The 27,770-nt window shown below is 39.5% G+C and overlaps 2 protein-coding genes across 5 annotated transcripts in view; one reads left to right on the top strand and one right to left on the bottom strand.

Moving 5' to 3' along the window:
• amot (angiomotin) overlaps positions 1 to 17,421 on the top strand; it is a 111,126-nt gene extending 93,705 nt beyond the window's left edge. For all 3 annotated transcript variants that reach the window (XM_047379065.1, XM_047379066.1, XM_047379067.1), the window contains 3 exons: positions 5,236 to 5,474; positions 10,675 to 10,929; positions 14,530 to 17,421. In XM_047379065.1, the coding sequence (XP_047235021.1) occupies positions 5,236 to 5,474; positions 10,675 to 10,929; positions 14,530 to 14,663 (628 nt within the window). In that variant the 3' untranslated portion in view covers positions 14,664 to 17,421. The remainder of the gene's footprint in view (positions 1 to 5,235; positions 5,475 to 10,674; positions 10,930 to 14,529) is intronic.
• Positions 17,422 to 23,745: 6,324 nt separating this feature from the next.
• The window catches only part of zpld1a (zona pellucida-like domain containing 1a), a 36,260-nt gene continuing 32,235 nt past the window's right edge, over positions 23,746 to 27,770 (bottom strand). For both annotated transcript variants that reach the window (XM_047378583.1, XM_047378584.1), the window contains one exon: positions 23,746 to 27,111. In XM_047378583.1, coding sequence (XP_047234539.1) covers positions 26,936 to 27,111 — 176 coding nt within the window. In that variant the 3' untranslated portion in view covers positions 23,746 to 26,935. The remainder of the gene's footprint in view (positions 27,112 to 27,770) is intronic.

Genomic DNA, 27,770 nt, shown 5'->3' with positions numbered 1-27,770 from the left:
TGGGAAGGAAGAGTAAATATTAATGCATGTAGGTCCTTTGGTCGTTTCATCTAGGAAGATTGAACAGATGAACTCTGAGCCAGTTTTCAAGGTTAGAGTATGAAAGAGAGCACATACAGTTAGTCACAGTAAAAGCTCAGCCAGTCGCTATATATAGGAGAGAGACAGGGTTAAACACTGTAAGACAGGGCCAAGTGTATCATTGGTAGAAGGTGAGCATAAAGATGCTGGCAGCAGAAGCTTGGACAATGCCCACCTCCAGGAAGGTGTCACAAGTAGACACAGAGTCAGGCCAGGTGTAGCTTCTAGGAAGAGAAAAGAGAGAGAACATAAAGTCAAAAGCTGAAATAACAGCAAATAATGCAAAATTGGAGAGTAGTATGAGAATGTAGCAAAGAGAGTGAAAGTGGTCATTATGTCTTCCAGCAGCATAACTACAGAGATAGCTCAGGATAACCTAAGCCACTCTAACTATAAGCTTTATTGCCTAGCCTTAAAAGTAGACAGGGTGTCTGCCTCACGGACTAAAACTGGGAGCAGGTTCCACAGGAGAGGAGCCGGATAACTAAAGGATCTGCCTCCCATTCTACTTCTAGAGACTCTAGGAACCACCAGTAAACCTACAGTCTGAGAACAAAGTGCTCTCTTAGGCATATATGGAACAAACAGATCTCTGATGTATGATGGAACTAGATCATTAAGGGCTTTATATGTGAGGAGAATTTTTAATTATATTCTGGATTTAACAGGGACCCAATCAAGGGAAGCTAAAATAGGAGAAATATTTATATAATATCTCTTTTTAATTTTCATCAGAACTCTTGCTGCAGCATTTTGAATCAGCTGAAGGCTTTTAATTGCATTTTGTGGACATCCTGATAGTAAAGAATTACAATAGTCCAGCCTTGAAGTAACAAATGCATGGACTAGTTTTTCAGCGTCACTCATGTATCGGATATTTCTAATTTCGGTAATGTTCCGGAGGTGAAAGTAGGAAATCCTAGAAACCTGTTTAATGTGGGATTTAAATTACATGTTGTGGTCAAAAATAACACCAAGATTTTTTACTTTATTACCGGAGGTCAATTTAATGCCATCCAAGTTAAGTGATTGACTAAGCAGTTTCTTTTTCAAAGACTACGGTCCAAAGATGAAACTTCTGTCTTGTCTGAATTTAGAAGCAGAAAATTTTAAGTCATCCAAGTTTTTATGTCTTCAAGACATGCTTGTAGTCTATCTGACTGGTTTGGCTCATCAGGATTTATAGACAAGTAAAGCTGAGTAATATCAGCGTAACAGTGAAAATTTATCCTATGGTGCCTGATAATTTTACCTATCAGAAGCATATATATAGTGAAGAGAATTGGCCCAAACACTGAACCCTGTGGTATTCCATAATTAATCCTGGAATTTAAAGATTATTTATCATTTACATGAACAAACTGGAATCTGTCAGACAAATAAGATTTAAACCAGCTTAGTGCAGTTCCGCTGATCCCTACAGCATTTTCCAGCCTTTCTAAGAGAATATTGTGATCGACAGGATCAAATGCAGCACCGAGATCTAACAGGACAAGAGGACAAGTACAGACACAAGTCCATTATCTGAGGCCATGAGAATATCATTAGTGACTTTCAGCAGAGCTGTTTCAGTGCTATGATGAGCTCTGAAACCTGACTGAAACTCTTCGAACAGATCATTGCTGTGTAAATGCTCACACATTTGATTAGCAACTATTTTCTCAAGAATTTTAGATAAGAATGGAAGATTGGATATAGGTCTGTAATTTTTCAAGTCATCTCGATCTAGCGAAGGTTTCTTAAGTAAAGGTTTAATTACTGCTACCTTAAAAGCTTGTGGTACATATCCATTTACTAAGGATAAGTTAATCATACCTAAAATGGGGCTGGTAATCAGAGGGAACACTTCCTTAAATAATTTGGCTTTGATTGGGTCTAACATACAAGTTGAAGGTTTAGATGAAGCTAATATTTTTGATAACTCAGGAAGCTCCACAGGATCAAAACAGTCCAAACACAGATCAGGTTCTACAGTTACTTCCAATGTTGTCTCACTTGCTGAGGATGAAGTAATCATCTTTGGGAGTATGTAATTTTTTTTATTTTTATAGAATCAATTTTATTTAAAAAGAATCCCATAAAGTCATGACTACTCAGAGCTAAGGAAATGGATGACTCAACAGAGCTATGACTCTGTGTAGGTTTAGCAACTGTACCAAAGAGAAACCTAGGATTATTCTTGTTCTCTTCTATTAATGATGAAAAATAAGCTGTCCTGGCTTGGCGAAGTGTAGACTATTTTTCCAGATTAAGTAGGAATGCTCTAGGTGTGTAGATCGCCATTTTCTCTCAAATTTTCTAACATTGTGCTTTAAAGTACACAGCTCTGGATTAAACCAGGGACCCAGCCTCCTATAAATAATTACCTTCTATTTCAAAGGGGCTGCATTGTCTAATGCACCACACAATGATGAAGTAACGCTATGAACACATGCGAGAATCAATTTGTGAAGGGGAAGAAACAAAATGATTGCCCTCCACTGTGTTTTTCTGTGATAATTAGGAAATTAAAAGTGGAACAGATTCTTTAAAGGTTGTTACAGCATTGTATGATAATGATCTACTATAATGAAACTTTCTTTCAGGTGTGGAGTACTTGGTTAAATTAAACTCAAAGGTAATCAAAAAATGGTCAGACAGGACAGGGTTATGAGGAAATATTGTTATTTCTTTACACTCAGTGCTATATGTCAGCACAAGGTCCAGAGAATGAAGACAAAGGTGGGTAGGTTTGTTAATGTTTTGAGCAAAGCCAATTGAGTCTACGATAGCATTAATGGCTATATTTAGACTATCACTTTCAGTGTCAACATGAATGTTAAAATCCCCCACTATAATAACCTTATTTGTATTTAACACTAAAACCGATAAAAGGTCTGAAAACTTCTAAAGATTGAAAGTAACAACCTGGTGGACAGTACAAAACAACAAACAGAAGTGGTTTTAGTGCTTTGCAATTTGGATGAGGAAAACTAAGGATTAAATATTCAAAAGAGTTGTAGCTATTGATTGGTCTGGGACTAATCAATAAATTGGACTGAAAGATGGTTGCTACTCCTCCTCCTCGCCCAGTATTTTGAGGTATGTGAAAATTTGAATAATTAGTAGGAGTTGACTTATTTATAGTAACATAATTCTCTTGCTGCAGCTAGATTTCTGTGAGGCAAAATAAATCAATCTGATTGTCACAAATCAAGTTACTAACTAGCAAAGTCTTTGAAGAGAGAGATCTTATGTTCAGTAAGCCACATTTAATAGTTTTATTTTTCTTTTTAGTCTGAGTTGTGTTTATTTTTATGAGATTTTCATGATTTCCTCCTTTTAGATTATTCTTTAATCTATTCAATTTTGGCCGTGGGCGAGACGCTGTCTTAATAGGGTAATGGGTGGGTAGCAGTACAGAAGCTGCAGAGAGGAGTGTCAAAAGACAACCCTGCTTCCTGGTCTGAACCCTGGGTTGTGAGAGTTTTGGAGAACTAATAAATTCGGCCAAATTCCTAGAAAGAATCGCTGCTCCATCCAAAGTGGGATGGATGGCGTCTCTCCGGATCAGACCAGGTTTTCCCTAAAATGCTCGCCCATTATCAATGTAGCCCATATCGTTTTCTGGACACCACCTGGTCGAATGACAGCATGCGGCTAAACATGTCGTCACTGGTCAGATCGGGGAGGGGACCAGAGAAAATTAAGGAGTCCGACATTGTTTGGCAAACTTACACACCGAAGCAACACTAACTTTGGTGACCTCCGATTGACGTAACCGGGTGTCATTACCGCCAGTGTGAATAACAATCTTACTGTATTTACGCTTATCCTTAACCAGCAGTTTCAGGTAGGATTTGATGTCGCCCGTTCTGGACCCTGGCAGACATTTGACTATGGTCGCTGGTGTCTCTAGTGCCACATTTCTGACTATGGAGCTGCCAATTACCAGAGTTGGCTTCTCAGTGTGTCGCTGAGCAGGGAAAATCTGTTAGAAACGCAGACGGGTTGGTGGTGACCTGGGGGCTGGGATCTTGGACTATGCTTTCTACGTACCGTGACCCGGCTGTGCGAGCTCTGCTGAACAACTACTACGGGGAGCTACCCTCGGTGGCTGGGTGCTGGATAAGGGGCCTCGGCTATCTGCTGGTTTTTCAACAGCGCAGAGCCGGGCTTCCAATTCTGACACCCTCGCGTCCAAAGTTACAAAAATGCTACATTTATTACACATGCCATTATCACTGAAGGAGGCAGAGGAGAAACTGAACATTTGACACAGATTGGAGGAGACTCAGAGAAACAGCAGAACTGATAGCCATGGTGGAGCTAACGCTAAGCTAGCGACCACTTACCAGTACTTGAAAAGTCGTGTAAGACACGCAACCGAAAATATGTGTTTTAACATGCTTATGTATTAGAACAAGTCAGAGATATCACAGTAGAGTGAAATCAGATCAAACGAGAGAGCCATCACACACCAAACAATCCACCGAGTGCAACAGTGAAAACAGGAAGTGACGAATACACCTTACCACGCCTCCAACAACAAACACCAAATTATTAGGGCTGATCTTTCCTCTATCCAGGATTTATACAGGTCTAGGGTCAGGAAAAGAGCAGCTAAAATCTCTTTAGACCCCACACACCCTGCACACAAACTGTTTAGGCTTTTACCTTCAGGTGGCGCTACAGAGCACTGTCTGCTAAAACCAGCTGCCACAGAGACCGTTTCTTCCCACAAGTTGTTTCTCTGATGAACACTTGACAGTTCCACAATGACACCATGCCTACTTGGACTGATCTCACATTATAGTCTATTGTAAAGTCAATTGTGTACATATGTACATTTAAAAAGATATAAATTTTTTCCGCTGTTATATAAAAAAAAATAATCCTCACTGAGAGCAAAGATTACTAGAGGCAAACTCCTTTTGTCTGTACAAACTTGGCAATAAAACTAATTCTGATTCTGAAACAGATTAAAATGGATTGTTCCATTTTTCCCCATTAAATATGTTTGCCCCAGATAGAACTGAATGATTCCTGGTATTTGTTGTCTGATCATTTTTTCCCACGCTTTATTTGTCACAGATGTACCTTTCTGGTCCAAGTGTACAGGTGTGTAGTCTCACCATCCTAAGGTAACTCAGACTTCACTCTTCTTTAATGCAGGATAAAGAATCTCCATGCCCAGATCATTGAGAAAGATGCCATGATAAAGGTTCTTCATCAACGTTCCAGAAAAGAGCCCATAAAATCTGATGCACCATCTGCCATGCGACCTTCTAAATCCTTGATGTCCATCTCCAACACTGGTCCAAGTGGTTCAGGACTGCTTTCCCACAGCCTCGGGCTTAGCAGCTCACCAATCACTGAAGAGCGAAAGGATGCCAGCTGGAAGGGCAGCCTGGGTATAAACATGTTTTTTTCCTCTGATTTACTGCAGGTCAGTCTTAAGGTCTATATGGATATTAAATTCTTAACTGTTATGGTCTCGTCAGTTTACAAAGCACTGAGACTAAAAGGAACATACGCCAGATATAACATAAGATTAGATGAGAAGAGATGCCGTGAAATACATCTCAGCTTTCATAAATCTAATATGTGACATCTTTAGGCTGTTGTATTTGTATCGGTTGCGTAAACCCCAGAATGGACATTTGTTATTTTATTCAAGGCAGCAAGAACTGCAGGTCCTTATAGTAAACCATTTAAATTCATAGTTGTTGGACACTACGCATGAAGAAAATTCTGTCCAAAATGTGTCAAGAACAAGCTGGAAAAACTAGAGGTTATGCATACAGCCAGTGTTCCCTGAGAGAGAGAAATAGGGTACAACGCAAATGCTGGAGGGCTGAGAAATGGCACTGATTGCTCAGGAGAGTGGACTTACTAGCAGGCATTTTCTGCTTTGGAGCCAGATAAGTGGCCAGGGTTTTGTCTGTTGAAGGTATGTTAGGCAAGCTAGATTCGCATCCTCGATATCCAGGAATTGCGTAAACAGCGGAGCCTTGTGAAAGGCTCAAGTCTGTGTTAGCTGAGTCAAAATCTCCGGTACTGGGCAACTTTTGTCTCATGGAAGACTTCTGCTTCAGAAGAACATAATTGCCTGCAAGTCTTGTCTGCTGCTATCACAGTGGAGGTGTTGGCCAGGGCACATCCAGAAGTTCAGCTGCATCGCAACACAGCACTGGGGTGGTGCCATCCACTTAAACAGGTGCTTCCATGGTGCAAGTCCACGCAACAACTCCTCTCCTTGATCGCAACCCTGGCTTCATCCTCGGACAACCCCCCCGACGATGCAAGTAATATTTCTTCATCTTCAGACACCTGGGGTGCATGCCAAACCTTGTTAGGACCTTCTTCATCCTGCAAACGGGAAGAATCTTGTCTATATGGTCACCCCAGCACAGCCATGCAGCGTTGTCCTCCATCTCCTCAGACTCCATCTTGGAATATGGTTCCAGAGTTAAGTAAGTGAGAGATACTGCCTGTTAGCAAGTTAGAGAAGTACTATGCAGGGAGCTAGCTAACCTCCAATAAGACAGTTAAGTCGCATACAAGGTGCCTGCATTTAGGTTAGCGAGGTAAAACGCAAAAAGATTGTGAGACTGTGCAATTGTTATACAGGTCCTTCTCAAAATATTAGCATATTGTGATAAAATTCATTATTTTCCATAATGTCATGATGAAAATTTAACATTCATATATTTTAGATTCATTGCACACTAACTGAAATATTTCAGGGTTTTTATTGTCTTAATACGGATGCTTTTGGCATACAGCTCATGAAAACCCAGAATTCCTATCTCACAAAATTAGATATCATTAAAAGGGTCTCTAAACGAGCTATGAACCTAATCATCTGAATCAACGAGTTAACTCTAAACACCTGCAAAAGATTCCTGAGGCCTTTAAAACTCCCAGCCTGGTTCATCACTCAAAACCCCAATCATGGGTAAGACTGCCGACCTGACTGCTGTCCAGGCCAGTATTGACACCCTCAAGCAAGAGGGTAAGACACAGAAAGAAATTTCTGAACGAATAGGCTGTTCCCAGAGTGCTGTATCAAGGCACCTCAGTGGGAAGTCTGTGGGAAGGAAAAAGTGTGGCAGAAAACGCTGCACAACGAGAAGAGGTGACCGGACCCTGAGGAAGATTGTGGAGAAGGGCCGATTCCAGACCTTGGGGGACCTGCGGAAGCAGTGGACTGAGTCTGGAGTAGAAACATCCAGAGCCACCGTGCACAGGCGTGTGCAGGAAATGGGCTACAGGTGCCGCATTCCCCAGGTCAAGCCACTTTTGAACCAGAAACAGCGGCAGAAGCGCCTGACCTGGGTTACAGAGAAGCAGCACTGGACTGTTGCTCAGTCCAAAGTACTTTTTTCGGATGAAAGCAAATTTTGCATGTCATTCGGAAATCAAGGTGCCAGAGTCTGGAGGAAGACTGGGGAGAAGGAAATGCCAAAATGCCAGAAATCCAGTGTCAAGTACCCACAGTCAGTGATGGTCTGGGGTGCCGTGTCAGCTGCTGGTGTTGGTCCACTGTGTTTTATCAAGGGCAGGGTCAATGCAGCTAGCTATCAGGAGATTTTGGAGCACTTCATGCTTTCATCTGCTTAAAAGCTTTATGGAGATGAAGATTTCATTTTTCAGCACGACTTGGCACCTGCTCACAGTGCCAAAACCACTGGTAAATGGTTTACTGACCATGGTATCACTGTGCTCAATTGGCCTGCCAACTCTCCTGACCTGAACTCCATAGAGAATCTGTGGGATATTGTGAAGAGAACGTTGAGAGACTCAAGACCCAACACTCTGGATGAGCTAAAGGCCACTATCGAAGCATCCTGGGCCTCCATAAGACCTCAGCAGTGCCACAGGCTGATTGCCTCCATGCCACGCCGCATTGAAGCAGTCATTTCTGCAAAAGGATTCCCGACCAAGCATTGAGTGCATAACTGTACATGATTATTTGAAGGTTGACGTTTTTTGTATTAAAAACACTTTTCTTTTATTGGTCGGATGAAATATGCTAATTTTGTGAGATAGGAATTTTGTGTTTTCATGAGCTGTATGCCAAAATCATCCGTATTAAGACAATAAAAGACCTGAAATATTTCAGTTAGTGTGCAATGAATCTAAAATATATGAATGTTAAATTTTCATCATGACATTATGGAAAATAATGAACTTTATCACCATATGCTAATATTTTGAGAAGGACCTGTATATATCCACTAAGGAAGGCGGGATTTTCTGAGTTACTACAGTCTCATTGTCCTTGACAGGCATGCTGAAATAATGGTTTCAGGTTGATGTAGCAAGGACACAATCCAGGTACTTAAACAGGTCCTTCTCAAAATATTAGCATATTGTGATAAAGTTCATTATTTTCCATAATGTCATGATGAAAATTTAACATTCATATATTTTAGATTCATTGCACACTAACAGAAATATTTCAGGTCTTTTATTGTCTTAATATGGATGATTTTGGCATACAGCTCATGAAAACCCAAAATTCCTATCTCACAAATTTAGCATATTTCATCCGACCAATAAAAGAAAAGTGTTTTTAATACAAAAACGTCAACCTTCAAATAATCGTGTACAGTTATGCACTCAATACTTGGTCGGGAATCCTTTGGCAGAAATGACTGCTTCAATGCGGCGTGGCATGGAGGCAATCAGCCTGTGGCACTGCCGAGGTCTTATGGAGGCCCAGGATGCTTCGATAGCGGCCTTTAGCTCATCCAGAGTGTTGGGTCTTGAGTCTCTCAACGTTCTCTTCACAATATCCCACAGATTCTCTATGGGGTTCAGGTCAGGAGAGTTGGCAGGCCAATTGAGCACAATGATACCATGGTCAGTAAACCATTTACCAGTGGTTTTGGCACTGTGAGCAGGTGCCAGGTTGTGCTGAAAAATGAAATCTTCATCTCCATAAAGCTTTTCAGCAGATGGAAGCATGAAGTGCTCCAAAATCTCCTGATAGCTAGCTGCATTTACTCTGCCCTTGATAAAACACAGTGGACCAACACCAGCAGCTGACACGGCACCCCAGACCATCACTGACTGTGGGTACTTGACACTGGACTTCTGGCATTTTGGCATTTCCTTCTCCCCAGTCTTCCTCCAGACTTTGACACCTTGATTTCCGAATGACATGCGGAATTTGCTTTCATCCGAAAAAAGTACTTTGGACCACTGAGCAACAGTCCATTGCTGCTTCTCTGTAGCCCAGGTCAGGCGCTTCTTCCGCTGTTTCTGGTTCAAAAGTGGCTTGACCTGGGGAATGCGGCACCTGTAGCCCATTTCCTGCACACGCCTGTGCACGGTGTCTCTGGATGTTTCTACTCCAGACTCAGTCCACTGCTTCCGCAGGTCCCCCAAGGTCTGGAATCGGCCCTTCTCCACAATCTTCCTCAGGGTCCGGTCACCTCTTCTCGTTGTGCAGCGTTTTCTGCCACACTTTTTCCTTCCCACAGACTTCCCACTGAGGTGCCTTGATACAGCACTCTGGGAACAGCCTATTCGTTCAGAAATTCCTTTCTGTGTCTTACCCTCTTGCTTGAGGGTGTCAATAGTGGCCTTCTGGACAGCAGTCAGGTCGGCAGTCTTACCCATGATTGGGGTTTTGAGTGATGAACCAGGCTGGGAGTTTTAAAGGCCTCAGGAATCTTTTGCAGGTGTTTAGAGTTAACTCGTTGATTCAGATGATCAGGTTCATAGCTCGTTTAGAGACCCTTTTAATGATATGCTAATTTTGTGAGATAGGAATTTTGGGTTTTCATGAGCTGTATGCCAAAATTATCCGTATTAAGACAATAAAAGACCTGAAATATTTCAGTTTGTGTGCAATAAATCTAAAATATATGAATGTTAAATTTTCATCATGACATTATGGAAAATAATGAACTTTATCACAATATGCTAATATTTTGAGAAGGACCTGTATACTGTAATGAGTGCAACGACCGAAAGGCAACTCCCAAACCAGAGCTGCAAGAACAGAATGATGTCATATGTTGTTGCAGCCCAGGGAGAGAGAAATAATTTTTCTGTTCTTGCGGTGTATGTGTAGACCTTAGGAGTGTGAGTGATAACATGCCAAGCTTGCTACTGTTTTGGTCTGATTAACAGTCAGTAGGACAGGTGAAGCACTGTAATAACAATTAAAAAAGCTGGTTCAGATTTTGTCCTTTTATGTCTCCACTCCATGGCTGTGTCTGCAACAAACTAATGTTATTGTGGAGAGTGTTTTATTTCCAAGAATTAGACTGTGGTGAATGGGGTGAGTTGGACTGAAATAACTTGGATGTGAAGGAGAAAGGGACTACAATCAGCTCTTAGTTCTGAAATGTAATATTATGTCAGTTAAGAGAGTAAAATGAGAAATCAAATCAACTTAGTACATGGATCTGATTGCAGGGAGTGATCAGATAATCAACAGTCAAAGGAGGAGCAAAGACAATGCTTGCTTATTTATAAAAACAGGGAAGGTTTTTGAACAGAAGCTGCTTAGTAGAAAATGCTGAAGAAAGCTGAAAAGCATTTTGTCTCTAAAATGTCCTGTACAAAAATGTCAGCTTTTTTATGGTTGTGTAGGAGTACTGCTGGGTCCTGAGTGTCGCACAGAGTCTCTGCGGACAGAATCCATCTCATCGTCACCATCCCCAGTACTTTCGACCACCCCGATGACTACAGGCCACTCAAAGACAGGCAGCAGGGACAGCTGCACACAGACTGACAAGGGTCAGAGCCAGGAAGCCAGCAAGCCCAGCCCTTTAACCATGCAGAGTATGACCCTTCCTGCCCGCCTATCAAGTCCCAGCCCGGTTTACATCCCAGATCGCTTAGCAGGTCAGCTCACATGTCTTTTCGCTGTCTCTAAATTAATGTTGAAGGCTTTTCAGAATGTTTTCAGTCACAGTATAATTTTATTTGTTCAGCATCCTTCATACTAAAAACAGCTCAATGTGCTGTACAGAATTAAACAATAAACCCACTCTCACCACCCTACCCTAAAACATATAAGAACAAAAATGTACATGTAAAATGTATGGACACAGAATAACCCAGTCAGGAAAAGCAGCTAAAAAGATGGGTCTTGAACCTGCTCTTAAAAAGATCGACATTCTCTGTGGCCCACATGTGCTCCGGCAAACCATTCCACAAACAAGGGCCATACCTCAGGGTCCATACGTGTTTACAAGTTAAAAGCAGTTCTGTAAGATAAGAAGGCCCAAGACCATTGGGTAATTTAAAGCCCATTAAAAGAACCTTAAAATCGATCCTGAAACATATGGGGAGCCAGTGCAGTGATTTTAAAACTGGTGTAATATGAGCCTGCATCCTGGTCTTGGTCAGCATATGAGCAGCAGAGTTTTGTAGCATCTGAAAGTTGGACATATTTACCTTAAGGAGACCAGAAAGCAGAACATTGCAATAATCTAAACAGCTAGACATAAAAGCTTACTTTTGAATCTCAGTGTTCGCCAGATGGAGAAGGCTCTGACTGTGTTTTTTTTTTTATAGCTTATTTTTATTGAGTTTTCTTTGAACAGTTACAGTGTCTCATCATACATACACACATAGTTATACATTCTTACATCAATGTCCTTATTAACCAGTATAAATGGTGGTGTCCTCTTCTTGTGATCTATAATCTGTCCATTTTTCTTCAAATTGTGTCTCTTGTAGTATTATTTTACGTGTTATTTTCTCCATAACAAATAGTTCTTCCATTGTGCACACCCACCACTGCAAGGTCGGTGGTTCCACTTTGTACCACAATCTCGTAAATATTTTTTACTTGGTGATAGCAGCACTTTATGAGATACTCATCCTCTCTCAGAATGCATTGTCCTAGATTACCCCAATAAAGTATTTGACATTTGTTTTTGGTATCTCATATACTGTTTTTTTTTTTTTTTACTTAGCCATATTTTGTCCCAGTAATCTTTTATCTTTTGACATGACCACAATACATGTAAATACATTGTCTCTTTCTCCAGTTTATACCTTTCAACAACAATTTACAATATTTCAATTTGGTTTTGGTTATTGCATCCAATTGTTTGCCTATTTTCTAACTAAACCTCTGTGTGCTATTAAATTCTGTACCTCAGTGTCCGTCATCCCTATTTCTATACTTTTCCATATCGCAAAATATTCATTATTGCACCAGCATATCAGGGGTGTGAGTTTTGCTGCATAAAAATATTCCCTGAGGCGTCACAGTCCTCCTCCTGTATATCTGGTCCTAGGTTTCTTTCCTCCCCATATAAACCTTGATATCCACTTATACCATTCCATGAACTGTCTTTCTAAGTTCCTGGTTGATTTTTATATAATTTACATCAAATAACTTATCTATTTCCTTTGTGACATTTACTCTCAAGTATTTTATTGATTTTGCTTTCCAGTTGAGCTTATATGCATCCTTTATGTCCTGTGATGGAGAATAATTAATTGGCTATGTTATTTTTAAATGTTAAAATCCAATTTTGACTTTGTAGTTAATTTGTGGGAAACAAAATATGCTCAGTCAAAAAGAACCTCAAGGTCCTGATTTGTTTGAAGGATTAGAAGACAAGGTTTGTAATTTCTGTGGTGATTTTCCTCTCTAAGCCTCAGGTCCAATGATTAAAACTTTTATTTGAGCTAGAGAAAATTGCCATCAAGGGCCTTCTAAAACGTGTATCAATTGGCCTGGAGTCATCAGGAGACACGGAGATGTATAGCTGTTTGTCATCAGCATAGCTGTGAAAGCTTATTTCGTGCTTCCTGATGACCCCACTTTTGCAGCATGTACAAATTAAAAGGAATGGTGGCTAAAATAGAGCCTTTCAGGAGACCATAGTTAGCCTCTTATGCCCCTTTTCTACTGGCTCGATTTGGCCCGACTCGGCTCCACTCAGCTCCTTCGGGGACAGGTCCATTACTATTTCAGTCCCAGTACCTACTTTTTTGGTACCTCCTTCTTTTGCAGGGCTAAGCGAGGCCGAGTCGGTACTGTACGTGACGTGAACAAACGGCTGTTCACTGATTGGCCGTGGGCGCGGCCAGCCGGAAGAGTCGACCAGCATAAAAAAACAACCGGCATGTTCAAACATGCATTCAAGCGAGTGAGAAACATATGATGGAGTTCGCACAATTATCCGGAAAAGTCACTCCTTGGAGCAACGAGGAGGTGAAAGCTTTTCTGGGGATCAAAGGAGACTGCAATATTCAGCGGCAGCTGAATAAACATATAGGCAACAACTATTAGAAATAAAATGAGACCTAATTCAAATCTTTCCAAGTCTCTTAAAGGGAAAGTGAAATCTTTAATAATAATAAAACGGATGTCAAAATCCTACTCATCAAATCTGATTGTCTGCGCAGTCAGCAGATTTAATCCCCAGGCAATAGACGTGTTACTTCTTGTTTTTAGAATGCGTTTCGGTCTTTTCTTCTTTACATTGGCGGTTGGGTGTTTCATTCGCGGTTATGCAGCACGACACATGATGCTTTAAAGCCGCGCCTCCAGGTGTTCCCTTCAGCGGAATAAAAGCGGGTCTATGGAAATGCAACAGTAGGGCTGTATATGTACTGCGGTTTGTCCTAATTCCAGATTGATACTTTTCTGATATATCAGTGTCATTTAAAAATATTTTATTTGAAAACAAAAAAACGAGCTGTTCACAAATTTTGCTTAGTAAATTGGACACAGGTCTGTAATTATTAAAAGGACTGGTATCTGAATTAATCTTCTTCAGAAAGGGCTTCACCACATGACAGCTTGTGATTCATTATCAATGTGTTAACCTTTTGGAAAGGACATTTTGTTTAAAAATGTTCAAAAATTGGTCTAGGAATAAACATAAAGACTTTTATTAGAAAACATTTTTTTGTTTTATAAATGCCTGAAATGAGAAAATCAATAGACCTTTCATTTGGTCCAGTTCAGTGTTTTCTGTTGTTTTTTTTGTTTTTTTTCGGAGAACCTTGTAGCAAACAGTGTCCTTCTCAGTGAACTCACAACATAAATAAGTTTATTTAGTTTTATTATAGAATTTTGAATGGTGACATACTGGTCACTTTCTATTCCTTATGTTCAGGCAATATTTGGTTGTACTGTTTTTATAGAGTAGGTGACATCAGCTTAGGTTGCTCACAAGAAAGGAAGCTATTTTCACTGGCAGAGTATGTTCAGATAATTCTTGCTGGACATAAAGATATTACTTCTGGCAATTTAAACTCTGCAGGTAACTCTTTACACATCAAATATAGCCGGTTGGCATTCTCTGTTGAAAGTAGGAGGCAAAAGAGAGGCAAAAAAGATAACCATTAAAAGTAGTGCATCAAACAAATTGAGCCCTAAGTCACAGCGCCATGGTCCAACACTACCGAGCTGATTATCACTGCTCATCTTTAAACCTTTGACATTTATTCATGTTTTTTCTCATCTTTGTGTAGAAGTTCCAGTGTTTCACAGCAGCACCTTTGAGCGGAGGTTCCCCATGCCGTCCCATTTACAGCAACAAGCTCCTCCCCCAGCTCAAGCAGCCCTACAAGAGGTAGACACAGACATAGTTGAGATCCTCATATGAAACCATGATTTCAAGAAAAAGAGTTTATACATATAGACAATTGGATGGCAGGTACATCCCAAGACTTTTCTTATCTCATGTATTATCCTATATATGTAATGCCTGGTAAACATGGTAAGATAATAATGCCGTTTTTTGACCAGATCTTCCCCTTCCGACAATCTTAAGGACTCCCTGGTTATCGTAACGGCTCTAAATATAATTTAATAAGATATTCCTGCTGTGTGTGGTGTGTTAAGAGTGATCTAGTCTGCTTGGAAGGGCTCCTTTAACCAACAAATTTTTTTTTCTGTAATGTTTCCTCTCTGCTAAAATTAGTCCATACACTCTTGCCTTTGGTTCTTCCTAGTTGGTCGTGTTAATTTACTCTGAACTCGTGTTTGATCTCGAGAGGTTTTTCGAGATTGCCAGACATCTGAATGTTCGTGATTAAAATCTGTTCGTGTGTGGTGTGCTGTACACCACACATTGTAGGACCAAACCTGTTATATCTTAGATTTTGTATCTGTCATGTGTGGGGTGTCACAGGTTTTGAAAATCAATCAACAATTTTAAAATCTTCCCTTGTGAACCCAGGCATAAAGCTTCATGTTAGTGCTGAGAGACATTTTCACTTATCTTTCCTTGTGCATTCAATCTACAAGTTCAGCCTGTCTAACAGAGGACAGGGTTACAAGAGGTACAGTTTTGCATATTAAGTGGCCTGGAAAAGTTTTTAGATATTTTTATATTGTTTCTTTCAGTTGTAACTTTTATACTGTCTTATTGAAAGTGTTAAGGAATTAAGTATGTCTTGAAAAAAGTGTATAATTGGGCAATGCTGAGAAGCCGAATGTCCTTCCAACTCAAATTAATTTCCTTTGGTATTTCTGTATCCAAGTTAAATTGTTCTACTACAATAATGTATTACTTAACTATAAACACTTTTGTAAGGGTCTGCGTGTTACAATGACTGCATTACTAACTGTAATACCAAATGTTTTTTAGCACATCTAAGTTGGTAAAGCTTCCCATCAAAGTCCACTGATTTTCAAGTAATGATCTGAAAACTGCTTAAACAGCACAGTTTTTTTCAAGATAAAGTAACCATTTCAAACATTGACATAGATTTATATAGATTAATCCCATTGGACTAATTGTATATACTGTTATTTCAATTATTTATTTCACAGTATAATCACATCTGTTTGTGGCTTTATTTTTAAGCTTCCCTTGTGTTTATGTGTTTATTTTTGTTATACCTTAGACATAAGAGGTAGCTATGAAATCAGGAGTTATATCAGCTATAGTGCTTTAAAACATTTTTTACATGTACACAATGTGTGTACTTTTTATAACTCAGAACTACAGACTTAAAAACATAGAAACTTGCCAAATTGTAAATGACTTAAAAGTTCAGCGTCTTGGCTTTCTGTAGATATGGGAAGCCCTTTTTTTCTCCATCTAGATTAGATTAGGGTCAATCTGACATTTTACAATAGAAATCTTACCAGCTTACTTCTTTTTAATAATTTAAAAAGAGAAGTTAATCTGAAATTGTAAGGAAGAATATATTTAAGCTTAAAGTTTTATTGTTAGTTCTGTTTTTGTGGGACACACAAATGCAACTTTATTATTACACCCTGTCGGTTTCTCTTACCTTAAAATGCATTTTATTTTCCCAGCAACATCTTTAGTAATTATGCCTCAGTAATAAACTGTCATCAAACTGGAGGATGAGTAGTTTCCCATGAACCCATTCATACACAGATTCACACACTGACAGATACCATGCCCTAAAACAGCAAAGCAGCCTGAGACAATTACACCACACCACCACGTTTGACTGCTTGTATGTTGTTATTTTTCTAAAATGCTTTGTTAGTTTTCATGTAATCACAATATAAATACAGATACAACTAAGGCACTCTTCGGAAGCTTCCTGTATGTTACATATTTTCTCAGTTAATGGATAACGGCTCTTATTGTGTGTTACTGTAATCCCAAAGTCTTAGAAAGGCCTTTGTAACCCTTTCCAGACTAATAGAAAGGGTTATTACCTAGATTTGCATGCTAGGTAACAAGCCAAGATTGAGAGTACTTTCCAAGATATAATATAAAGATAATTGAAGAACAGATGTGGAACTCTCAGGTTAAGAAAATCTTTTTTTTTTTCGTTGTACTATGGATAGTGGATTGTTTGGCTTTTGTCATGAATGTTTGTCATTGCGTTAAAATTCAGATACAAAGGTATCTTTTAGATTTGTAACCTGTTGGTTTTAAACAAAGCTAACAAGATGCATTTCTTATCACCCTATAACAAAGTCTCTACTCATCTTAACAGAGAAATGGTTCATCCTAAACAGCATTTTCTATTCGGTCTAGATAGGTAGTGAATTTTGGAAAATACTGAGTTAGTGATCTCAGATATTTAGCATATATACAGAAATGCAATTAAATCTGTTTTTGATAAAGTCTTCAATTGGATAATTGTGTAATTGTATGATAAGAGATGTGATGCGTTTTTCAGCTCATTCTGTTTTATGCTGTAGTAGCAGTAAAAAAAACATTTGTAATATTAAATTGATGTGGCACAAATGTCATTCTAATTGTTCTAATTGTAGGGAAAGATATTTTTATGTGGCATCAGACATAATCTGATATCTCAACACATGATTTTGAAGATACTGGTAAAACAGGCTAAAGCACAAACATCTAGTAAACTGTGAAAGGTATGATGAGAAATACAAAAGAAAAAAAAAATGTTGTCATATTGTCATATTGTCATTGCAATTTTTTTTCTAATGCATAAAATGCTTATGGATTAGTATCTAACTAATTCATGAGCATATTACCAAATACAGAGTATGCTTTTTTTGATTTGGCTATCTTGTGTAACCTCTCAAGTTGGTGGGATGTAAAAATATATATTTTTTGACACCTGTCTTTCTGGGGTGTTAACATTCATCAGGTCCTCATAAACAGGTATTGTAGTAAATTAATGAGGCAAGGAACTTACGATGGTAACCTACATATGAGATTAGCTTGAGACAAGCCATTAGTTCACATTTGGGTTTGCTTTTGGCACAAATAAAAAGTGTTTTTTCAATTCTTAATAATTTGCACACACCGGCAAATGGATAGTATATATACAGGGGTTGGACAATGAAGCTGAAACACCTGATTTTAGACCACAATAATTTATTAGTATGGTGTAGGGCCTCCTTTTGCAGCCAATACAGCGTCAATTCATCTTGGAATGACATACAAGTCCTGCACAGTGGTCAGAGGGATTTTAAGCCATTCTTCTTGCAGGATAGTGGCCAGGTCACTACGTGATACTGGTGGAGGAATACGTTTCCTGACTCGCTCCTCCAAAACACCCCAAAGTGGCTCAATAATATTTAGATCTGGTGACTGTGCAGGCCATGGGAGATGTTCAACTTCACTTTCATGTTTATCAAACCAATCTTTCACCAGTCTTGCTGTGTGTATTGGTGCATTGTCATCCTGATACACGGCACCGCCTTCAGGATACAATGTTTGAACCATTGGATGCACATGGTCCTCAAGAATAGTTCGGTAGTCCTTGGCAGTGACGCGCCCATCTAGCACAAGTATTGGGCCAAGAGAATGCCATGATATGGCAGCCCAAAACATCACTCGGGGCATGCAACAGTCTGGTGTTACGCTTCTTTGGGGCTTCTCCACACCGTAACTCTCCCGGATGTGGGGAAAACAGTAAAGTGGACTCATCAGAGAACAATACATGTTTCATATTGTCCGCAGCCCAAGATTTGCACCATTGAAACCGACACTTGGCATTGGCATGAGTGACCAAAGGATTGGCTATAGCAGCCCGGCCGTGTATATTGACCCTGACAATTCTGGTGGAAACAGGAGAGTTGAGGTGCACATTTAATTCTGCCGTGATTTGGGCAGCCGTGGTTTTATGTTTTTTGGATACAATCCGGGTTAACACCCGAACATCCCTTTCAGACAGCTTCCTCTTGCGTCCACAGGTAATCCTGTTGGATGTGGTTCGTCCTTCTTGGTGGTATGCTGACATTACCCTGGATACTGTGGCTCTTGATACATCACAAAGACTTGCTGTCTTGGTCACAGATGCGCCAGCAAGAGATGCACCAACAATTTGTCCTCTTTTGAACTCTGGTATGTCACCCATAATGTTGTGTGCATTTCAATATTTTGAGCAAAACTGTGCTCTTACCCTGCTAATTGAACCTTCACACTCTGCTCTTACTGGTGCAATGTGCAATCAATGAAGACTGGCTACCAGGCTGGTCCAATTTAGCCATGAAACCTCCCACACTAAAATGACAAGTGTTTCAGTTTCATTGTCCACCCCCTGTATATTCATAATGCTGAACTTCACAATCTACAGAGTTTTATGAAACTTGCATGCATCTCATGAATAACATCACATCCAGGACATTAGATGCCTGAACTACCAACCCAGCAAATAAAATTTTTTTTTGCTACTTATGTAATATGTATCAAAACACCAAAATGCCCATCTGGAATGTGTAATTGTTACAAATTCTTATTAACATTACATTACAGTTTTTGTTTTGACTGAATAAACACTAAAAAAAAAAGCACATAATTATCAACACTTTACACCCAAGGAGCAAAACGATGGACCAGCTTCTCATCACTACAAACACAGTGTCAGCCTCACACTTCTTGCAGAACAATACACACAGTGGTTTGCGAAACACTAAACACACTTGTATACGTTAGACACAGAAGTATATCATGATGTCTCTTCCTTGCAATTCCAAAGCACCGACTGACAAATCACCACAGCCATGAGCGAATTAATTGAACACACAAATCAGGTGTGCAAACACATGATTGCTTTATTGTAGACACACCAATCAGGTTTGAGCTCTACAAAATGCAGAGGTGAGATCACCTGACCAAATCGACACTGCAGCTGTGCAAGGATGGGTCCGTCATTCAAGATGGTTCTTCGCACATTGTCTTGCAAATGAGGATATTGCCTGCGATGTTGATTAAAGTCTTTGGCCAGATCCAGCTAAGAGAAGAGATGTGTAGCATTCAATTTTTATTCAGATTTGTGTTTGTTTTCTCCTTAACTTTACAGTACTTTTAACCTGTACTGGTAGTACAGTATTTTATTTGTCTATTGTCTGGGCTTATAGTGTTGGGACCTGTTTTGTTGTGATTGTCTATGTTGTCTATGTTGATTTTGGTTATATGAACAGAAATAAATCATATTTTCAATAGTGTGCAGCATTGATCTTGTGTTTGGTGAATTTACCATGTTGTATATTTGCACTTTCCCTGTGTATTTCGCTTACAGTAATCTAATCACTGAGAGGTAGAATTGCTAAGTGTTTTAAGTTAAACACAGCAGTGTTTAACTGGTTCAAACATAATTAGGCCTTTTGAAATGTGTTTGTTTCATTTGGTAACAAGGTTTTCATAAATGTGTATATAGTTTTTACAAGAGTGTTTCATTTTGCACAGGATCTCAGGTGTTCTGCATACAGGTCCTTCTCAAAATATTAGCATATTGTGATAAAGTTCATTATTTTCCATAATGTCATGATGAAAATTTAACATTCATATATTTTAGATTCATTGCACACTAACTGAAATATTTCAGGTCTTTTATTGTCTTAATACGGATGATTTTGGCATACAGCTCATGAAAACCCAAAATTCATATCTCACAAAATTAGCATATTTCATCCGACCAATAAAAGAAAAGTGTTTTTAATACAAAAAACGTCAACCTTCAAATAATCATGTACAGTTATGCACTCAATACTTGGTCGGGAATCCTTTGGCAGAAATGACTGCTTCAATGCGGCGTGGCATGGAGGCAATCAGCCTGTGGCACTGCTGAGGTCTTATGGAGGCCCAGGATGCTTCGATGGCGGCCTTTAGCTCATCCAGAGTGTTGGGTCTTGAGTCTCTCAACGTTCTCTTCACAATATCCCACAGATTCTCTATGGGGTTCAGGTCAGGAGAGTTGGCAGGCCAATTGAGCACAGTGATACCATGGTCAGTAAACCATTTACCAGTGGTTTTGGCACTGTGAGCAGGTGCCAGGTTGTGCTGAAAAATGAAATCTTTATCTCCATAAAGCTTTTCAGCAGATGGAAGCATGAAGTGCTCCAAAATCTCCTGATAGCTAGCTGCATTGACCCTGCCCTTGATAAAACACAGTGGACCAACACCAGCAGCTGACACGGCACCCCAGACCATCACTGACTGTGGGTACTTGACACTGGACTTCTGGCATTTTGGCGTTTCCTTCTCCCCAGTCTTCCTCCAGACTCTGGCACCTTCATTTCCGAATGACATGCAGAATTTGCATTCATCTGAAAAAAGTACTTTGGACCACTGAGCAACAGTCCAGTGCTGCTTCTCTGTAGCCCGGGTCAGGCGCTTCTGCCGCTGTTTCTGGTTCAAAAGTGGCTTGACCTGGGGAATGCGGCACCTGTAGCCCATTTCCTGCACACGCCTGTGCACGGTGGCTCTGGATGTTTCTACTCCAGACTAAGTCCACTGTTTCCCCAGGTCCCCCAAGGTCTGGAATGGGCCCTTCTCCACAATCTTCCTCAGGGTCCGGTCACCTCTTCTCGTTGTGCAGCGTTTTCTGCCACACATTTTCCTTCCCACAGACTTCCCACTGAGGTGCCTTGATACAGCACTCTGGGAACAGCCTATTCGTTCAGAAATGTCTTTCTGTGTCTTACCCTCTTGCTTGAGGGTGTCAATAGTGGCCTTCTGGACAGCAGTCAGGTCGGCAGTCTTACCCATGATCTGGGTTTTGAGTGATGAACCAGGCTGGGAGTTTTAAAGGCCTCAGGAATCTTTTGCAGGTGTTTAGAGTTAACTCGTTGACTCAGATGATTAGGTTCATAGCTCGTTTAGAGACCCTTTTAATGATATGCTAATTTTGTGAGATAGGGATTTTGGGTTTTCATGAGCTGTATGCCAAAATCGTCCGTATTAAGACAATAAAAGACCTGAAATATTTCAGTTAGTGTGCAATGAATCTAAAATATATGAATGTTAAATTTTCATCATGACATTATGGAAAATAATGAACTTTATCACAATATGCTAATATTTTGAGAAGGACCTGTATTGTTTGAGTGATTGTGCTAATTGTGTGTTGTGTTTTGAAATTCTGAGCCGTTTTCAAAATCATGCTTAAGCCATCGTAAAAAACGTTTATAACCTGGGAGCAGACAATGTTCCTTTTACCACAGTTCTTTTGGTATTTAACAGTTAAACACAATCAGGTGAGACATTAATTGTTGTAGCTCATATTATGCAGGTTTCTTCAAAGAGTTGTTGTAGATGCTGATGGCTGTGGGCAGGAAGGATCTCCTGTAGCGGTCTGTCTTACAGCAGATCTGGAGAAGCCTCTGACTGAAGACACTCTGTTGTTGTAGGACAGTCTCATGAAGAGGATGCTCAGGGTTCTCCATAATGTTCTTCATTTTATGAAGAATCCTTCTTTGCACAATGATCTCCAGAGGTTCTAGAGGAGTCCCCACAACAGAACCAGCTTTCTTTAATAGCTTGTTGAGCTTTTTCAAGCCCCTGGCTCTGATGCTGCTACCCCAGCAGATGATGGCAGAAGAGATCACACTCTTGACAACAGACTTATAGAAGATAATATATAGATCAGAAGATGGTTGGAGTCTAATCTGACCGTTTGGATATTGACATGAGAATATTTTCCCAGCAGTATGAAAATATATTTTAGAACAATATTTCCTCTGCATAGGTTAGTGTCAAGAGGTAAGCTAGTGTTGTCAGAACAACACTAGCTTACCATTCAACAATCATTTACTAAATGACATGTATCCTCTGTTGATGGGGTGTTTTTTTTTATTATGTGTTTTTAACCAAGCCTGGTTCTATTTTTCACTATGTTGTGCATTTATTGTATTCAATTGTGTACATTTTATACCATATCAGTTGTCCTACATAAACAGAACTTTTCTTCATCTCTGTTTAAAATACAAATAACATATTTCTTGTGGCCATGTTTGAGTGCAATTTTACAGTTCAATCATTTGAAGTTAACTCCTGTAATATGTGGACATTGGCCCAAGTTTTCTGTTCCTTGTTTCTGACTTAAAAAGGTATTAGACAAAACACTTACTATACTAGGATTTTGCTCATGATGAAGTGCACAGTGATGTTTCAGGCAGAATGGGCAGGTAAGAAATGTCTGAAAAAATGTTTACAATGTCCTGGCACCTTTTCCCTATTCAATCTTTCTTCTGTCTTTTTTTGTCTCCACAGTGTGTCTGTCATTCATTTAAAACATTTTTCTTAGAATTTTACTTTGACTTGCTTTCAAAACATACTGGGAATATTTTGGTAAAGCAAACCCAGAGCTGACACTAAAGCTACAGAGTAAGCTTTAGTAAAGAACTGAGTTTAGCTTTCATTTTTAGTATGTTTCACAGAAATTTCATGAAATGGTCTCCCTTAATATCAAAATCACATGTTCATGCTCCTTACTTTTCACACAATAGTTAGGCCTTTTTGGTTTTAAAAAAAGGAAATTCATGTTGTTTTCACAATTTTTTATTATATTAAGATCAGAGGGCCATTGATCTCACCAGATCCAAATTCCAATGTAATCTAATAGAGCTGTTTGGGGGATGACAAAGATAAACCATACTCAGTTCAGAGTAAATCAGACCCTCCAGCCAAACCTGTCAGTAGTGGAGACCAATTTACACCATCATGTTATCTGTCTCTGGGGATGGTTTCATGTTGATTAAGTGAAGGAGATCAAATATGGACCATCCGAAGTGAAACATTACACTTCCTGTTGTCAGGGGGCGGGGCTACGATGATATGAGCATTTGACCATTGAATATTGTTCGGGACCCAATGTGGAACCACCACAGAAGGTTTCGTGTCTCTGTGAGCTTCCTGGAACGAGCTATAACAATTTCGCCTTTTATGGCAAGAAGACAGATTTTGAGGCTTGGCCACGCCCACGTGCTGTCATGTAGCAAAATGCTTTTGGTAACTTTTGATCCCTAATGCCTTGAGAGTATACTGCGTGATTTTGTAGTCTCTAAGACAGGGGTCTCAAACTCAGCATACATGAGGGCCGCAAGAGGTAGTGTCTGGTGAGCCTGGGCCACATCAAGAATTGCACCAAAAAACGTACAACTGAGCAAACCTTTTTAATTATAATAACAAAATAACTAACTATTAACAAGTCAGAACATGAACAGTTCTTCAGAACAAAGGCTTCTTCTACTTATTCCTAGTCCTTGCAGGCAGAGACTCGGCAGTGCTTCTTCTCACACAACTGAGCCACATCTGGTTTGAGGGAGGAAGCAACTGAAACCCTCAGTATGGCTTTAAAGATGCTCATCTTTATGTTTTGACCTGAACTTTGACTTGTTAAAGTTCATTGTGGAGAAGAGCTTTTCTCACAAATAGGTGCTGCCAAAAATGGACATGATCTGCTTGAACATCCTGGAAAGCCCAGGGAAGGTGGGGGGCAATGCTTTCAAAAATTGTTCAAGCTTGTCTGTTTTTCCATTCACCTCCCTAAACTTTGCTTTGAGTTCAGAATTGCACTGCAGATCAGTTAGCTCCATCTGTGATAGTGGGGGCATCTTCCACATCGAAGGAAAAAGGGATCTGCTAAAATCTGAAAAGTGACTGTGTGTCTCGAAGTCTCCAAATCTGTGATAAATTCTTCCTGTAGCTTTCCAATGGCATCAGCATACTTTCCACCCTGAAATGTCCCAGAATCCATGAGTGCCTTGCATGCAGGAAAATGGCAGAGGTTTGTCTGGGAAAGCTGGGTTTTCCATAACACAAGTGTTCTGGAGAATGCTCTGACATCGTCATAGGCAGCACTGACAAGTTGGCCCTGGCCTTGTAACTTCATATTCAGTATGTTTAGCTCCTGTGTGATGTCAACAAGTAAAGCTAAGTCCATTAGCCATTTGGGATCACTTAGTCCAGGAACAGTCATCCTATCCCTTTCCGTGAAAGATGTAACTTCTGCCCTTAACTCAAAAAATCTCTTCAGAACCTTCCCCCTGTTAAGCCAACGTACCTCTGTGAAGTAAGGCATATCCTCATACGTTCACTTTATTTCCCCTAAAAAAGCATGGAACGGCCAGTGCTTTAAACCCCTGGATCTTATATGGTTGATGAACTTCACAACATCAGACATCACATTGTCAAACTTCAGGCATTTGCTGCAAAGAGCCTGCTGATGGATAATGCAGTGCAGAGCAATGGCTTCTTCCAAGCCTTCCTCTTCCAGTTTTGTTTGAACAAGTGCCACCAGTCCATTTTTCTTCCCCGTCATTGATGGTGCTCGGTTGGCTGTTATTCCAGCAAAATGCTGCCATGGTAAGTTGGCATCCACAATGGCATCACACAGCTGGCGAAATATCTCCTAACCGGTGGTCTGGTCATACATTGGAATTATTGTGAGAAACTCCTCCAGCACTTCAAAATACATATATTGTGAGCTGCGCATCAGTGACATCTGTGCTCTCATCATTTTCACGCAGTTGATCATAGATATTATCTGACATGTCTGAAATGCGCTCTACCACCGTGTTGGCTGAAATGCTGATGTTGCCGAACTGACCCTTTTTTTCTACGCAGACTATACTCGCAGCCTGTAACATGCACTGTTTGATGAACTCACCATCTTTAAATAGCTTAGCAATCATCTTACTCAGCGCGTAGCTATCTTAGACAGCAATATCACTCTCTTTGCCTACTTTCTTAAAAAAATCTTGTTGCCTAAGGAGAGATGTTTTAAGTTTGGTGACCCGCTCCTGTTACTGATTTCCCATGTATTCAGCATACTCCTCGACAATAATTTTGTAATGACGTCTGATGTTATATTCCTTATGCGCCGCAACTTTATCTGTGCATATTAGACACGTTGGGATGCCTCTTTGCTCAACAAAAAAATATTCCGTCTCCCATTTCTGAAATTGTCTGTGCTCATCGCCAATCTTCCTTTTCACAGCAGGTTTTGAAAACTACATGACTGGAGCTTGGTAAATTTTCCCTCCACTCGGTGATAAACCTGGAGCACGTTACTTTTCTAATTAGTGTTGTTGTTGTCATGTGCCAGAGCTACGGTAGGCAACAGGTGTTAAAAAATATAAACGCCCAGATGCATGTCAGAAAAAATGTGCGGGGTTGCTGCTGTGGCGTAGAGATAGAGCATACGACCCATATACCTGCTATAAATATACCCATATACTTTTTTTGCCACCTTAAGTGAAGACATCCTGTGATTACAATAGGCCATCGCAGCACTTAGCTGCTCGGGCTTAATAAACGGAGCGATTGCAATAGGCCTTCACAGAGCTTAGCTGCCTGATTAAATGGATAATTTTACAGTTTAAAGTAAAAATAGAAAGGTTTATGGCTAGCACACTGCATTAAACATTTTAAATGAATGTAAACATTACAAAATTAGACAGAAATGATTAAACAAATATTTAATAAATTCTCCTATAAAATATTTTATGTCAAGGGTCAACATCCACCCCTTTAGTCAACTGTTCCATCAATTTTAAATGGGGGCATATCCTTTTTCCCCCCTTCATTAATTAAATTATTTGTTTTCTCTTATAAAAAACTACTTTAGCTAGCTCGTGTGTGTTTGTTGGTAAGATCTGACAAACGTTAGCAGATCAACATTATTTTAAACCAAATCTGAATCAAATATCCGTTTTGGCATTGACAGAGGTATACACCCGTTCAGTTTAGGCTGTAATTAATATAAGGCTTACGTTTGGTTTTTTTTCTTGTGTTGTAAATGTACCTTTACTGTACAACTCCTTATTCTTATTTATTGTTTTTATATTTTCACCTTTGTGTGAATCTGGATACATCCATTTTGCCTGTCACTTTATTGCTTTTACTCCTGAATTCCCCCACTAAGGGACAGTAAAGCATATTTCTATTTTATACATGTTTAAGAGGTTGATGTTTAGTAAATAATACAGTCCATAATTATGATGCAGAACTGTCATTAATGATCCCAATACATTAAAGAATCTGCAAATCCGAGGTATCATATTATGATATATACAAAGTTGTACAATATCTCTAAATTAATGCTCATTTTCATGCATAACATCTTTCTAAATCAACATTTGTATCATTCTTTTAAACTACTACATGCAAAAGTATCTTCTCTCTGGTGTCCACTTGCTCAACGTTGGGAGATGAGCCTGTTGTTAGCTGAGTTCCAGAGCTCAGTTGAAGGCTGCATTTTGGACATCAGACACACTAGTGGCGGAAGAGCTTCTGCCTTTTAGGAGCATGAGGGAGAAGAGGAAGAAGCAAATGCTTATAACACCCAGAATGATCACTCCTGAGATGAGTATGCTGGTCACTGTGTTCATTTGAAACTCGGGAGCGTTCAGAAGGGCTGTAGTAGTAGAAACACAAAGAAACTATCAACCCTTTCCATATTTTATGCATATTTTCTATACTTGGTATTGGTAATACAGCAGTATGGTCGTTTTCTATTGAATTCCCTTTGTAAAACAGCAGCAAGTACAACCATTCAAACTAACCAAACCCGTTTCCACCATCTTAAGACCTTGGGACAAAAACTGTAAAGATCAAAACTCAAGACAAAGCTGTAAAGGCAGCTCAAAGACATCATGCATTAATAGGTACTATTTCCATCCTGTTATAAAAAAGCAAATATGATATTGGCATTAATATTTCTTTAATTTTTGAAAAAATATAACAACACTTCTGGAAATTAATTCAAGACCTCATTTTGTTGACCCACATTGGTGTCCAATTTTGGAAATCATTGTTCTGGCAGATCTACATTTAATAATATATAGTCAATAAATTAGAATATGTGTTCCGATGATCTCTTTAAAATAAACCTTTAAGCAGGTATTAAACGAACTTTTCATTAAGCCCATTAAGCTATATTAATGTTTTTAATTTATCTGATGTAATATTCTAATTCTAAATGTCCTGTTTTCAATAGCTGCAAGTATAAAATCAACATAAGTAACAGAAAAAAGGCCTGAAAATATCAGTCTGTGTGTAACTAATAGATATGTA

Source organism: Girardinichthys multiradiatus, chromosome 11 (assembly GCF_021462225.1).
Source record: "Girardinichthys multiradiatus isolate DD_20200921_A chromosome 11, DD_fGirMul_XY1, whole genome shotgun sequence".
Taxonomy (NCBI): domain Eukaryota; kingdom Metazoa; phylum Chordata; class Actinopteri; order Cyprinodontiformes; family Goodeidae; genus Girardinichthys; species Girardinichthys multiradiatus.
Note: the sequence above shows the minus strand (reverse complement) of the source record. Positions and strands in the feature narration are given on the sequence as shown.